At 43.3% G+C, this 16,500-nt stretch overlaps 1 protein-coding gene across 1 annotated transcript in view; it reads right to left on the reverse strand.

Annotated features, from left to right (window-relative positions):
• Window positions 1–16,500, reverse strand: part of CRIM1 (cysteine rich transmembrane BMP regulator 1) — a 943,646-nt gene that overhangs the window by 172,301 nt on the left and 754,845 nt on the right. The window contains exon 8 of the mRNA XM_075339496.1: window positions 12,621–12,749. Coding sequence (XP_075195611.1) covers window positions 12,621–12,749 — 129 coding nt within the window. The remainder of the gene's footprint in view (window positions 1–12,620; window positions 12,750–16,500) is intronic.

Below are 16,500 nucleotides of genomic sequence, written 5' to 3' on the forward strand. Positions count from 1 at the left end.
TAAGGGAGGTGAGAGGCACACAAGTGCTTCATCAGATCATTCAAAACAATTTACATCAGTGTGCTCTACTTGCTTGATAACATGCAAGGTTACCTGACCACACCACTGTCTTGCTGGACGAGGGAGCATCTACGCTGAACGAAGGGCCAGTGAGCCTCAGTGCTGTTCACTGATGAAAGTCTATTGACGCTGAGCAGAAATGCTATGCCACTGTTGTCACCAGATGAGCCTTTGGTGATGTTACAGTGTGGGCAGGTGTGTCTAGTCAATACAGAACTACCCTAGACTTTGTGAATGGTACAGTGACAGTCCCTACTACTTGTATAACATCATTAATCCAGTCATTGTGCCGTGGCATGAACAACAGAAGACTAATTTTATCCTCAATGATGACAATTCTCCAGTTCATCGAGGTTGCATCATTAGGGAATAGATAATGGAGACTGGAGTACATCAAATGGAGCAGCCTGAACTGTCTCCAGACCTGAATCGCATAGAAAACCTATGGGATCAGCTAAGTCGCTATGTAAGGGTACGCTCACACGAGCGTGAAAATCGGACGAGTGCAATGCGAGAAATTCTCGCATTGCACTCTGACCAATGTTAGGCAATGAGGTTGAGCTGTTGGTCAGCTTTTCTCGCATCCAGATTCTGGATGCGAGAAAAGCGGCAGCATGCTGCGATTGTCTGCGAGAGCCGTATCCCTCGCACCCATTCAAGTGAATGGATGCGAGAGATACATCGGACTGCACTCGGATCTTATCCCAGTGCAGTGCGATATACGCACAGGCTGACAGTGGAGGAGATGGGAGGATTAACCCCTCCCTCTCCTCCGCAGCGCCTGCACTCAGCTTCACAGCTGTGACCCGATCGCAAGATCGGGTTACAGTCGCATGACACCCGGCTCACGCTCGCAGCAGAGCCTGAGCCGGGGGACATTAGCATATCGCATCCGATGCTCTCGCATCGGATGCCATACGCTCGTGTGAGTCCAGCCTATAGGCTAGTAACTCTGTACCCCAGAACCTCAATGACCACCCTTCAAATAGAGTAGGATGCCATGCCTCAGCAGACAATAACTCCACTTGTGAACATCATGATACGTCGTTGTCAGCTGTAATTGATGCTCAAGGCCACATGACAAGTTATTGAGACATTGACATTTTGGGGAGTATACCCACCATTGTTGTTGGCTTTTGTTTCAATAAATTGTTTGAGATGAGGAAATCACCATTGCATGTTCCTACTTAAATGCCCTACTTTGCAAATTTTTTGTGCAATCCCACGTTCTTCCCAGAATGTTTTACACTAACTTTCTGGCGAAAACACTCTGATGAATAAGGGCCAAAGTTTTCAGACTTTAACATTGTGAAGTATACAACCATAATTAAAAATAATTTTTCATCGTTACATGACATTTAATAAATATGCAGTGGTGCAATTTATGTGAGATCACTATAAATTTGAAGCAAGAATATCCTCGTTTGATAAATGTGTACCAAAATGTTCAGATGTACTAACAGCAAACATTAAAGGGAAACCAAGGAATATTAAAACATTGCTACACATCTGTACTGAAAGGGAATCTGTCACCAGGTTTTTGGTAACCCATCCTAAAGAAGCATAATGTAGGGTCAGAGGTCCGGATTCCGGTGATGAATCACATATGGAGCTGCTTGCTACAGTTTATCTGCTGTGGATCTGCCAGTTCTCTGAAAGTTGAGCTCTGCATAACCTTGCCCACACTGATTGGCAGCCTTTTGTGTACACCACATAGGAAGAAAGCTGCCAATCAGGGGTGGGGGTGGTGCTATAAAGAGCTCATGAATATGGAGGACTACATGGCAGCAGGTTTACTAGTCCTCTAATGATAATCTACTGCTGATAAAACAGTGATTTTGTAAAAACTATGGCATGCAGCCGTGTAAGTGACACATAACTGGAATCAGGGCTTCTATCCCTACATCATATGCTTCTCATAGATTAAGCAGCAAAAATCTGGTGACAGATTAGCTTTGAAGATGTAAAAATTGTTATCACGTTAGTGTCATGGCTTCTGTTATTACCTAAGCCGAAAAAGCTGTGGCAGATCTGCTGTAATACAGATTTAATGAATTCTAATTGATCTCGTTGACTTTTAATGAGTCCGTCAAGTTTATCTGCTAGTGATAGAGTGAGCAGAGCCTGGCACGACTCTGAATTACACAGACATATAAACAGAGAAAGGGATGTTTCATCAGAAAATCATATCCTTCCTTCTGTTCTGGATGACACTTCTAAACCCCCTATTCCGAGAGATGCTGTGATGAGTCCGCACACTTCTGTTAGACCTGGAACACAAACAGAAAAGGAATCTCTTGGCCGCCATCCTCTCTCCAGGCCCCATAACACTCACAGCCCCCCAAAAAAGCCCACGCAAAATGCGTGTTGAGGCTCAGATCAGCTGTTACAGCTAAGGAGTAATGGTAGGTGTTGTGGATTATATGCATTTATGCTTTATTTTGCCTGGGAGTAAGTTAGCTTGTATTTTTAACACTGCTAGTTTACGTCAAGCTATTTTTATCCCTTGAGCATTGAATTCTACTGGGACTCTGCAATACTGTGTTCTACAATAATTGCTCCGCCGTACCCACTTTGTAATCCCTCAACCTCTACTTTTTTCTGTCCATCTGAGTCTACACCTTGTGTTTTATCTTATTTTGTACTGTGTCACTATTAAAGGTGTTGACCACTACTAGGACAACCCTTTCTGATTCCACAGGTTTCCCCCCAGGTAAAATAAAAAAAACTATACTCACCTCCTGTACCAGCGCCATTCCAACAGTGCCGCGGTACGCAATCTCGAGGCTCACATGATGTTGTGATGTCACTTGAGCCCCACAACCAATCAGCGCCGGCTTCTCCCCCCACCTGTGGATCAAACGAGCAATCATCAGGAAGTGGGTGGCAGCCACAGCACTCACTTCCTGTTGATTAACTAGTTTGGTCCAAAGGCGGGAAGACAGAAGCTGGCGCTGATTGCATGCGGAGCTTAAGTGACGTCATGTGAGGCCCGGGAGAGCGAACCACAGCACTGCTGGAATGGCGCAGGTACAGGAGGGGAAAATAGGCTTTTTTATTTTACCTGAGGGTAACATATGGAATCAGAAGGGTCCTAGTAGTGGACACTCTCTTTAATGACCTTTGAATAAACAATTTTGTTTAGATGGCGCTCTAGACTCCATTATTTTCTTGTAGGATTATGTCTGTCATAGGAGTGATCCATCTATATACAGTCAGGGCCAGAAATATTTGGACAGTGACACAAGTTTTGTTATTTTAGCTGTTTACAAAAACATGTTCAGAAATACAATTATATATATAATATGGGCTGAAAGTGCACACTCCCAGCTGCAATATGAGAGTTTTCACATCCAAATCGGAGAAAGGGTTTAGGAATCATAGCTCTGTAATGCATAGCCTCCTCTTTTTCAAGGGACCAAAAGTAATTGGACAAGGGACTCTAAGGGCTGCAATTAACTCTGAAGGCGTCTCCCTCGTTAACCTGTAATCAATGAAGTAGTTAAAAGGTCTGGGGTTGATTACAGGTGTGTGGTTTTGCATTTGGAAGCTGTTGCTGTGACCAGACAACATGTGGTCTAAGGAACTCTCAATTGAGGTGAAGCAGAACATCCTGAGGCTGAAAAAAAAGAAAAAATCCATCAAAGAGATAGCAGACATGCTTGGAGTAGCAAAATCAACAGTCGGGTACATTCTGAGAAAAAAGGAATTGACTGGTGAGCTTGGGAACTCAAAAAGGCCTGGGCGTCCACGGATGACAACAGTGGTGGATGATCGCCGCATACTTTCTTTGGTGAAGAAGAACCCGTTCACAACATCAACTGAAGTCCAGAATACTCTCAGTGAAGTAGGTGTATCTGTCTCTAAGTCAACAGTAAAGAGAAGACTCCATGAAAGTAAATACAAAGGGTTCACATCTAGATGCAAACCATTCATCAATTCCAAAAATAGACAGGCCAGAGTTAAATTTGCTGAAAAACACCTTATGAAGCCAGCTCAGTTCTGGAAAAGTATTCTATGGACAGATGAGACCAAGATCAACCTGTACCAGAATGATGGGAAGAAAAAAGTTTGGAGAAGAAAGGGAACGTCACATGATCCAAGGCACACCACATCCTCTGTAAAACATGGTGGAGGCAACGTGATGGCATGGGCATGCATGGCTTTCAATGGCACTGGGTCACTTGTGTTTATTGATGACATAACAGCAGACAAGAGTAGCCAGATGAATTCTGAAGTGTACCGGGATATACTTTCAGCCCAGATTCAGCCAAATGCCACAAAGTTGATCGGACGGCGCTTCATAGTACAGATGGACAATGACCCCAAGCATACAGCCAAAGCTACCCAGGAGTTCATGAGTGCTAAAAATTCTGCAATGGCCAAGTCAATCACCAGATCTTAACCCAATTGAGCATGCATTTCACTTGCTCAAATCCAGACTTAAGACGGAAAGACCCACAAACAAGCAAGACCTGAAGGCTGCAGCTGTAAAGGCCTGGCAAAGCATTAAGAAGGAGGAAACCCAGCGTTTGGTGATGTCCATGGGTTCCAGACTTAAGGCAGTGATTGCCTCCAAAGGATTCGCAACAAAATATTGAAAATAAAAATATTTTGTTTGGGTTTGGTTTATTTGTCCAATTACTTTTGACCTCCTAAAATGGGGAGTGTTTGTAAAGAAATGTGTACAATTCCTACAATTTCTATCAGATATTTTTGTTCAAACCTTCAAATTAAACGTTACAATCTACACTTGAATTCTGTTGTAGAGGTTTCATTTCAAATCCAATGTGGTGGCATGCAGAGCCCAACTCGCGAAAATTGTGTCACTGTCCAAATATTTCTGGACCTAACTGTATAACAGGCTATGGTGCAGCTAATGGCCTCTAATTTGTATTTATGGCATTTATATTCAGCTCCGTTTAGTCTGATTGCCCATAGCCCTCATGTAGCCTGTCTCTATAAAATCTAAACATTATGAGATCTTAAGACCACATTCAGACATCTGTGATTTATCTGGTATACAAAGGGGTACTTTGCACGCTGCGACATTGCTAGCATCGGCTAGCGATACCGAGCGCAATAGTACCCGCCCCTGTCGCAGATGCGATATCTTGTGATAGCTGCCGTAGTGAACATTATCGCTATGACAGCTTCACATGCACTTACTTGCCCTGCGATGTCGCTCTGGCCGGCGACCAGCCTCCTTCCTAAGGGGGCGGGTCGTGCGGCATAACAGCGACGTCACATGGCAGGCATTCAATAGAAGTGGAGGGGCGGAGATGAGCGTGACTTAAACCTTCCGCCCACCTCCTTCCTTCCGCATAGCCGGTGGAGGCAGGTAAGGAGATGTTCCTCGCTCCTGCGGCTTTATACACAGCAATGTGTGCTGCCGCAGGAACGAGGAACAACATCGTATCTCCTATTGATGCGACATTATGAAAATGATCGACGCTACACAGATCACCGATTTTCGACGCTTTTGCGATCATTTATTGGCGCATCTAGGCTTTACACGTTGCGACGTCGTTACCGGCGCCGGATGTGCGTCACTTTCTATTTGACCCTGACGATATCGCAGTAGCGATGTCGCAACGTGCAAAGTACCCCAAACTGTTCGATTTTCATCAGTTATTTTACTAATATGAAAAAAAGAAACAACTTGTAAATCTTCTCCTATTCATTGCAATCTTAAAATGGACAGCGCAGAGATAGCACAGTGATAACAATGTGTGCCGTCAGTGATTTCCGTGATTTCAGTGAATTCTATCTTGGATGAAAAACAGATATGGTTCTGTTTTTTTTCCTTTGTAGACCAACCACAAAAAAAACAAGAATGTATAACCAGCCACTTGAACTATAATGAAAAACACAGACGACGCCTAGATGAAGCCTAATTCCCCACTAGTCAGTAAAATATTCTTCATCACTGAAGCTGTGACCATTTTCCCTCCAAATCCACCTGTAACACATAGAGATGAGATAAAGCAGAATGTGAACTGACCCTTTGTACATGAGCCTCACTAACTCTGTGATCTTCTCTGTGGAACATTTCCTTAATACTCGTGGAAAGATCTTAACTACTTTACACTTCTTATACTCCCATAATACCTCGTTATCAAATCCCTCGCTGTTATCTTATGCAGTATATTTCTCGGATTTCCATTTCGCTGTAGATTTTGGATTATAACGTTCAACAAGTGATTATTATTAACCATCAATGGCACTGAAAGGTATTTCTACAGTAGTCTAACAATGTGGTACATAGAAAGGCATTTATAGGTGAGGCGGCCATCTCCACTTTTTAAAGGGGTTTTCCACCCTAGAGTAGACATGTTTTTACATTTTGCCAAATACTAACAGTATTATAGGATTTTACTCTGCTAAGAACAAAGCAGAGTAAAATCCTATAATACTGTTAGTATTTGGCAAAATGTAAAAACATGTTTACTCTGGGGTGGAAAACCCCTTTAAAAAGTGGAGATGGCCGCCTCACCTATAAATGCCTTTCTATGTACCACATTGTTAGACTACTGTAGAAATACCTTTCAGTGCCATTGATGGTTAATAATAATCACTTGTTGAACGTTATAATTTTCTTTTCAAAGAAGATGAGAAGCTAGCCGGCATATGACTACAGCTATGAAGATCACATACCTGTGGTAAGAAGGTGACTGCTCGAACCAACCGGTAGTTTTGCTGGGAGCCTCATTGTATGTAAGGAACCCTCCCCTTCAGGGAGGTGCTTGTTCAATGTTAGTTGCTAATCAATCTTGTTCTTGCTAGTGATATTGTCAGGTCCCTGTTCCTGTGACTCAACACCTGTGACTCAGTCTTCACCTAACCTTTAACCCAGCCTGTGTTCTATTACTATTCAGCTTGTGTTTTTGTACCTGTCCGGTCTGTGTACTTGAACCCATCTAGTTTGTGGCCCTGCCTGCATCAGCCGTCCTGTTTGTGCCTGAACCTGATCGGTTCCTGCCTGTCTTTACCTGTACCTGAATCAGTTCAGCCTGTGGCTCAGACTCCACCTTGTCTAGCTTTCTCCAGTGGTTCCAACTCCATCGCCTGCTGCCAGTCCTGACTCCCTCCTGTGGCTCCAACTCCGTTACCTGCTACAGTCCAGACCCCAGCCTGTAGCTCAAACTCTGCCTTGACTGCTGCTGTTCGGGTCAGTTACGGTGGACCTGGGAACTGCCTTAGACTGGTACCTGGTCTCTACTGGCAGCCAAGTCCAACCTCACCATCAAAGGCTCTGCTGAATACCCTTTAGGCTCTTAGTCACGAGTCTCCAAAGTAAGCCTGGGCTATATGGTTCAGTGGGTGAACACCCCTGTCTCGGCCGTAACACTCATTACTGTTCCGGCCGTTACAGTATGGACCCACAAACTTCTTTTAACCACTTTGTGTGTACAGCTCATGCAGGAGCAGCACACTTCAGAGCAGGCCCCAGACTCACACTATTCAGCAGCACATAGCAGCCTCTGTAGTATAGCACATATTTTTAAAATTCTATTTAAAAAATATATATTTACTGACAGTTTTACTTTTAGCACCAGAAATTTGATGTACTGTAAGTGTGAAGGAGAAAAATAAAGTCCCTGATTCATAATTCTTTTTTGCACCCCTTCTTACAGGAGCCATAACTTTTCCACTCTTTAGAAGTGGTCTTCCTAGGTTTCTTCCTAGGTTAACAGACTATTAAATGACCACAGATAGGTAAAGGTTTACCGATTGGGGATTGGTTAGTGCCGGCGGTTAATTAATTTAAACTCATGCCAAAGATAGATACAAAAAGTATTATATATTAATACATTCTGCAGGCATTGCCTCTGGTATGAGAGTTCTTAATAAAAAAATTGTAAGTGTGAACTAAGCCCTACACTGCTAGATGTAAAAGGACATTCAGCCAGAGTCAGTTCAAACGCGGGTAACTAGACTACTACAAGGAATGGAGGTGGCCCATATGATGACAGGTTGAAAAAGTTGGATTTGTTTAGCTTAGAAAAAAGACGTCTCAGAGGAGATCTCATTTAGGCCTGTTTCACACGTCAGTGATTCTGGTACGTTTGTGCTTTTTTTTTAATAAACGTACCAGAATCACTGACATACGCAGACCCATTATAATGAATGGGTCTGCTCGCACGTCAGTGATTTTTCACTGCACGTGTCTCCGTGCGGCGTACTCGCGTGTCCGTGATTGCCGCGGAGACATGTCCATTGAAAATGGAGACATGTCCATTTTTTTCTGGCATCACTGATGTCCCACGGACCACGCAGTGGTGTGGTCCGTGAAACACGTGCCAGAAAAAAAAACGTGCTTTTAAAATAAAAATCATTTTTACTCACCCGGCTCCAGCGATGTCCTCTGCAGCCCGTGCAGCTTGCTGCTTCTGAGCCGGCTCATTACTGTCGCGCATATTCATGATGCACGGCACAGCCGACCCGGAAGCAGCTGCTGCGGGAGTCAGCGCCGGCCAGATGCTGCACCGCGGGAGCGATCAGCACCATGGAGAGCGGGAGCGCGCACAGGTGAGTTAATCTCTTAGTGCGATCACGGGCCACGGAGAACGGAGCCCGGATTGCACTTAGACAACCCACGTGTGCCGTGATTCACGGCACACGTAGGGACATATGCGTGTTTTGCACGCCAGTGAAAAACGTCAGTGTTTTTCACTGACGTGTGAAACGGGCCTTATATGTATAAATACATGTGTGGTCAATATAAAGGACTGGCACATGACTTATTTCTTCCAAAGACAATACTAAGGACCAGGGGGCATACACTGCGAGTGGAAGAAAAGCGATTCTGACAGCTAAATAGGAAAGGGTTCTTTACAGTTAGAGCGGTCAGACTGTGGAATACACTACCACAAGAGGTAGTAATGGCAGATACTATAACAGCTTTTAAAAAAGGGTTGGATGATTTCCTCAGTACACACAACATTGTTGATTATAAATTACTTAATGACAAAATGTATAATTGATGGAGGAAGGTTGAACTAGATGGACCTAGGTCTTTTTTCAACCTATGTAACTATCTGAACAAATAGGGTTATACATTTCCTTTCCTCCTTTTGACCCTTTAAATCTCAATTCCCACTTTTCCATAAAGCTATAAAAATGTGTGTGGAAGTTTAAGACAAAAACTACTGATCCGGATCCTTGACAGAGGTGACAAAATTATGCACTGTGGATGCAAGGATAAGAAGATTTCTCTGCCACCCCATGCTGTGAGTGACATATCTTCCTCTTCCATGTATATGCTTTATACCAATTTTGCTCTAATCCTTGATATTTCACAGATAGAGAGCGTCTCTTTCATAGTCAGCAACCAAACTTCCTTTGTACAAGGCTTCAAAGATAGCAAAGCACATTTCTGCCAGAAGCTCAGAACTTTATGAGATTCTGGAATTGGAATACCACTGATACTCGGCATGATATGTTGTCCCGATTCAAGACAAGAAACAAAGCAGAAACAGGTAGTGACTGTGCTATAATGTGTCCTCTGATTGCTGCGGATAAAAACAAACCAAAAAACAGCTGCTACCAACACGCAAGGGCACTGCACGCCTGTCTTCATGATTTCCATCCTAACCTCACTCTAATACAACTTACTACAACTCATATATTATGCATGGCCCCTCCGTCTAACCAATCAGGTACTATGAGTACTACTTCTGTCTTCTAAAAACTAGGGCAAAGAAACAGTGTTGAGGTTTCTCAGCAACACAAGAGAAAGTAAAGCTTAAAGGTCATAGGATAAAATCAAATACAACATTCCTGCAAAGACCCAACACGTTTCGAAAGTATGAAATGTTCTTAATCTTAGTGTAAACCTTTTACTTTCTCTTCCGTTCTGGAGAAACACCGAGCACTGGCACATTCTCATGCTTCCAAGCAATTTGTTTTCATCTTGGAATGGGTGATCTGGTCTTTCTGTTTCACGTGAAGGTTTCTCAGGACACTTAAGTTACAATATGGCTGGTTACTCTGTGAAACTTTGTCTTCTTAAATGTCTTAGTTTGGATTAATCTCTTTAAATGACCGGTTGGGAAACACAGTTTAGCGACTAAGAAAAATAAAAATGTGCCAATAGAAAACAAATGTCCCTCTGTCCGCAGTCGCAGTTTAGTACTGTATTTTGGCTTGTGTAAATTGCGAAAATAAAATGTTGATAGTCTCCAAGTTCAAAGCCCTCTATATCCTCTTCTACCATAGTAGATTTCAGGCTATTTCTACCAGGATGGCAGGAATGATCAGGACATCTGCTATAACATCATCTTCAGTCGGAAGGAAATTAACACCACTGTTGAGATTTGCTTCACGTTCTTCCTAGCAGCTGTCAGTGCTGATGACTTAAGGGGCTTTTCTGTCACCATATTAAAACTCAACTCACATTGCCAACAGTGTTCTCTAATAGTCAGGAGATATTCTATCTTAGAAAATAAAACATTTCTTTTTCTTACTAATTCAAATTGTGTTTACCGAGTTTTGCCACCGTTGGTATGGTGGGCTTTGTGCTTGCCTTGGGTGGAAACATGCTGCCGTTCATAGTGACCATCAGCACTGCTGAACTACATATCCAATGAAGTTTCATATTCCTTCAACATTTTCCAACACCATGATCCATTGTCCTCATCATTCATCTAGCCCCTGTGCATTCCTAGGAAATAGACTCTGTATGTTCTGAAATAATTGGCAATGACAACAGGTCTGGTATCTGCACACTTGCTTCAATGCAAGTGCTAAGTATGAATGTGCTGGCTTAATCTCCAAGCAAAGACATTGAGTAGGCTGCCAAAAGAAGTTTGGCACTTAATGAGGTTTGCTGACTTACTTAAGGGGATTCATGTCTTTGGCAGAACTGAACTAAGTAGTCATGCTACTAATGACATGCCGCCGATCTGAGACTGGCGCACAAAGAAGTACATTACGTGTTCTAGAGTTAGAATTAAATAGGAAAATGGGTACTGGCGCATCTATCCCATGCATAAGACTAAATGGTGCTTTACACGCTGCGATCTCGCTAGCGAGATCACTAGCGAGCGTACCCGCCCCCGTCGGTTGTGCGTCACGGGCAAATCGCTGCCCGTGGCGCACAACATCGCTTACACCCGACACACAGACTTACCTTCCCTGCGACGTCGCTGTGGCCAGAGAACCACCTCCTTTCTACGGAGGCGGTTCGTGCGGCGTCACAGCGACGTCACACAGCAGCCGTCCAATAGAAGCAGAGGGGCGGAGATGAGCGGGACGAACATCCCGCCCACCTCTTTCCTTCCTCATTGCGGGCGGCCGCAGGTACGAGGTTGTTCCTCGTTCCTGCGGTGTCACACATAGCGATGTGTGTTGCCGCAGGAACGACAAACAACCTCGCTACTGACCAGACAACGATTTTTGGTAAGTGAGCGACGTTTCACAGACCAACGATTTTTGCCTCTTTTGCGATCGTTTAAGGTCGCTCATAGGTGTCAAGGGTACTTTACACGCTGCAATATCAGTACTGATATCGCTAGTGAGCGTACCCGCCCCCGTCGGTTGTGCGACACGGGCAAATCGCTGCCCGTGGCGCACAACATCGCTAACACCCGTCACACGGACTTACCTTTCCTGCAACACCGCTCTGGCCGGAAATCCGCCTCCTTTCTAAGGGGACGGTTCGTGCAGCGTCACAGCGACGTCACACGGCAGCCGTCCAATAGCAGAGGAGGGGCGGAGATGAGCGGCCGGAACATGCCGCCCACCTCCTTCCTTCCTCATTGCCGGCGGACGCAGGTAAGGAGATGTTCGTCGTTTCTGCGGTGTAACACATAGCGATGTGTGCTGCTGCAGGAACAACGAACAACATCGTACCTGCAGCAGCAACGATATTAAGGAAATATGACGACGTGTCAACGAGCAAAGATTTTTCACATTATTGCGCTCATTGATCATCGGTCATTGGTGTCACACGCTGCAATGTCGCTAACGCCGTCGGATGTGCGTCACTAACGACGTGACCCCGACGATATATCGTTAGCGATGTCGCAGCGTGTAAAGCACAGTTTACATGCTGCGATGACGCTAACGACGCTAGATGTGCGTCACAAAGACCGTGACCCCGACGATATATCGTTAGCGATGTCGCAGCGTGTAAAGCCCCCTTAAGACCTCGATTGAGTTTTCCGCATGTGTGTGCTATCCATTCTTTTTAAGCAAATAACATGTGGACAACATTGGTCTTTCTTTTCAGCTCCTTTTTTATAGACTGATATACAAAAAAACAAGACATGGCTGATTTTGGTTTGAGTCATGGACCAACCTCATACCTGTCAACGGTCCATAATATAAAGTGAATGAGCAGTAAACAATATCATCGACTCTGCATCTGTGTGAATATGGCACTAATATGAGTAAATCTCATGGAGTGACACTCCACTCCACGGATACAAAAAAAAGGCAGAAAATATATGGAAACACTACTCAAGTAAAATACGCAAATGGAAAAATAAAAGGAGTCTACAATGATAAAACTGAGGTCAAGTATTGCGAAAAAGAACCAACTAAAAATGACTTACTTGTTTTACACTGACAGGTACGGCAGCCATTGTGATCTAACCAGAATCCATAACTGCAGTCCTTCTCCGTCAGCGAGCAGTTTATCAACAGATCACATATTGGTGGAGCCATGGTGATGTATGTAGGTTCTGCAGAAAGGATATGGAAATAGCATTTTATTAGCACACTACATATTTAGGATATATATACTGTATATAGCATATATTATTTGTATAATCAATGATTTGAAGGTTTTCACTTTTTTTTTATATTACACTACAGCCTATTCTTTGCTGAAGGTGCAAAATTATATAGAATAGAAATACAAGTGCTCTTATCACTAGAAGCATTACATGTACACAGTATATGCGGATCTGACTATTTAAGCTTGAATGCAGTTTGTGTGACAGAACAAAAGTGATTATATGGGCTGAAAAAGCAATAACAAAACGCTAAAAAAAGCATATGCACAGCAATGTCAAAATGAAATGCTGAGCATATATTCCGTCTTTTCTAACTTATTTAACAGCTTCAGGCTTCAAAACTTGTGAATAGCTAAAACAAGTGACCTGACCATTCTTCACCCGCCGCTATCTTATATATAAAATTAAACGAAGAAAAAAAAAAGCCACTGGCTCTACAGTTGCCACAAACTCACCGCAATACATGTCAAAAAAGATGATCCAGTTTACTAAATTTCACAAATCGTAATATGACTGTTAAAACTGTATTAGAGACCTCATAGGGTCCATACAAAGATATAGTTGTGATTACAAAATCCTATGTGCATGATCAACTATTATGGCCCTAAAGTGGGATTATGTCACGAATGTGTCACAGCCTGTCACGGAGGCATCATGGCCGACTGACAATGCAGTGGCAGTGAGTGCTAGAAGATCACAGTGATTGGCAGCACGTGTTGTTATCTAACAGTTCTCTGTTTCTGCAGAAAACGGACTCTATGAGCCTGGAGAACTGTCGTCCTGCCTCTCAGTTGCTATCCTCTGACTTCTTTTATTAACCTCACCCTGGGGTGGTTTGGGTGTGGTTTATAGTTTGTTCCTTGCTGAGCTCTGGAGTCTTCTGTTGTTCCAGAGACTTCTGTGGTTGCTGCTGCTCAGATAAGTGTTTGTCTTTTGCTATCTACCTCGACTCTGGTGATTGCAGTCGCGTTTCCCCTGTATTGTTCCCTTGTGTCTTCCTTTAATGTTAGCGGTGTTGACTTAGCGTTCATACCCTCCCATCCTTACTTAGGACCCAGGGAAAGACAGGGCCCCAGGTATTCCAGCTTGGTGTGGAGCCTGTATAAGGGTCGGTGAGGGCAGTGAGGGTGAGCCACATATTGTTGTTAGGGGTCACCACTTCTCCCTTTCCCTAGCTACAAGGCATTCCTTCCCCCTTCCTGTGTGTTGTCCTATATGGCTGGTATAGCCTCTCTCCCCTGCCGTAACAGATTATCTTAGGGCTTAATAGGGTCAAATATGAAAAGTCAATAAGGTGTGGGGGCGCCACTACATAATTCATAGGATGCCAACCACCATGGCTAGGTAGGGATACACCTAGGGTACAACAGGGCTTCCTCCTGGCACAAACTGTTGCAATCTTTAACTTTTATACCCCATTTGAGGATTTTTCACATTAAGGTTTTTGGTAATACATTTTGGTAATATTTAATGAATATTAAATAAAACTGAAGATGTTAGGGGGTATATTTTTCTTCTGTGAAAGTAAGTCTTGATATATGCCCCGTACCACTGCACACTGTAAACGGTGTTTTACTAAAGAGTCTTCTACTTCAAAAATCGGTGCGCATATGCTGGCACCTAAAAGATGCATATACCCTAAGACTAAAGAATAAAGTCATCACAAGGTTCGTCTACTGTAATGTGTCGGTTTGTAGGAAGTTTCCAATTAAATCATTCCTAGAATAACTGATAAAAAACAAAAACAAACGATGACAAAGTAATGACAGATATACAGTCATGGACAAAAGTTTTGAGAATGACACCAAAATTATATTTTCACATGATCTGTTGCCCTCTGGTTTTTAATTGTGTTTGTCTGATGTTTACATCACATACAGAAATATAATTGCAATCATATTATGAGTACCAAAAGGTTATATTGACAGTTAGAATGAGTTAATGCAGCAAGTCAATATTTGCAGTGTTGACCCTTCTTCTTCAGGACCTCTGCAATTCTCCCTGGCATGCTCTCAATCAACTTCTGGACCAAATCCTGACTGATAGCTGTCCATTCTTGCATAAGCAATGCTTGCATTTTGCCAGAATTTGTTGGTTTTTGTTTGTCCACCCTTCTCTTGATGATTGCCCACAAGTTCTCAATGGGATTAAGATCTGGGGAGTTTCCAGGCCATGGACCCAAAATCTCTATGTTTTGTTCCATGAGCCATTTAGTGATCACCTTTGCTTTATGGCAAGGTGCTCCATCATGCTGGAAAAGGCATTGTTGGGCGCCAAACTGCTCTTGGACAGTTGGGAGAAATTGCTCTTGAAGGACATTCTGGTACCATTCTTTATTCATGGCTGTGTTTTTAGGCAAGACTGTGAGTGAGCCGATTCCCTTGGCTGAGACGCAACCCCACACATGAATCGTTTCAGGATGCTTAACAGTTGGCATGAGACAAGACTGGTGGTAGCGCTCACCTCTTCTTCTCCTAATAAGCTGTTTTCCAGATGTCCCAAATAATCGAAAAGGGGATTCATCTGAGAAAATGACTTTACCCCAGTCCTCAGCAGTCCACTCCCTGTACCTTTTGCAGAATATCAGTCGGTCCCTGATGTTTTTTCTGGAGAGAAGTGACTTCTTTGCTGCCCTCCTTGAAACCAGGCCTTGCTCAAAGAGTCTCCGCCTCACAGTGCGTGCAGAAGCACTCATACCAGCCTACTGCCATTGCTGAGCTAGCTCGGCACTGCTGGTAGTCCGATCCCGCAGCTGAAACAGTTTTAAGATACGGTCCTGGCGTTTGCTGGTCCTTCTTGGGCGCCCTGGAGCCTTTTTGGCAACAATGGAAGCTCTCTCCTTGAAGTTCTTGATGATGCGATAGATTGTTGACTGAGGTGCAATCTTTGTAGCTGCGATACTCTTCCCTGTTAGGCCATTTTTGTGCAGAGCAATGATGGCTGCACGTGTTTCTTTAGAGATAACCATGGTTAACTGAAGAGAAACAATGATACCAAGCACCAGCCTCCTTTTAAAGTGTCCAGTGGTGTCATTCTTACTTAATCATGACTGATTGATCGCCAGCCCTGTCCTCATTAACACTCACACCTGTGTTAGAGGAACAATCACTAAAACAATGTTAGCTGCTTCTTTTAAGGCAGGAATGCAATGATGTTGAAATGTGTTTTGGGGGTTAAAGTTCATTTTCTTAGCCAATATTGACTTTGCAAGTAATTGCTGTTAAGCTGATCACTCTTTATGGCATTCTGGAGTATATGCAAATTGCCATTAGAAAAACTTAAGCAGTAGACTTTGTAAAAATTAATATTTGTAGCATTCTCAAAACTTTTGGCCATGACTGTATTAAAAACAAGATATATTTTGCACTAGACCAGAAACTCCGCGTCAGTTAAAGCTGAAACTCCAGTTTAACTTTGGTCATAATCAACTATGTGGAAATATAATGAAGTATTAACCAGTTAATGGCTAAATACATATTTGAAGATTATTTACACGTTGCTCACTTGATTCCTAAATTAAACGTTAAGAAACTATCTAGTCTTCATTAAAAATCTGGTACAAATCGATCAGAAGCGGACATGCAGTGACAAAACGCTGCGGTTCAGAGTGCGCACACACGTGGGCACATAGCCTAAGGGTTAGAGATAACAACAGGGAGGTGATTGTTCATAGAGCTGAAAAATAGAGAATCGGGAA

This window comes from Anomaloglossus baeobatrachus, chromosome 3 (genome assembly GCF_048569485.1).
Source record: "Anomaloglossus baeobatrachus isolate aAnoBae1 chromosome 3, aAnoBae1.hap1, whole genome shotgun sequence".
Classification (NCBI taxonomy): domain Eukaryota; kingdom Metazoa; phylum Chordata; class Amphibia; order Anura; family Aromobatidae; genus Anomaloglossus; species Anomaloglossus baeobatrachus.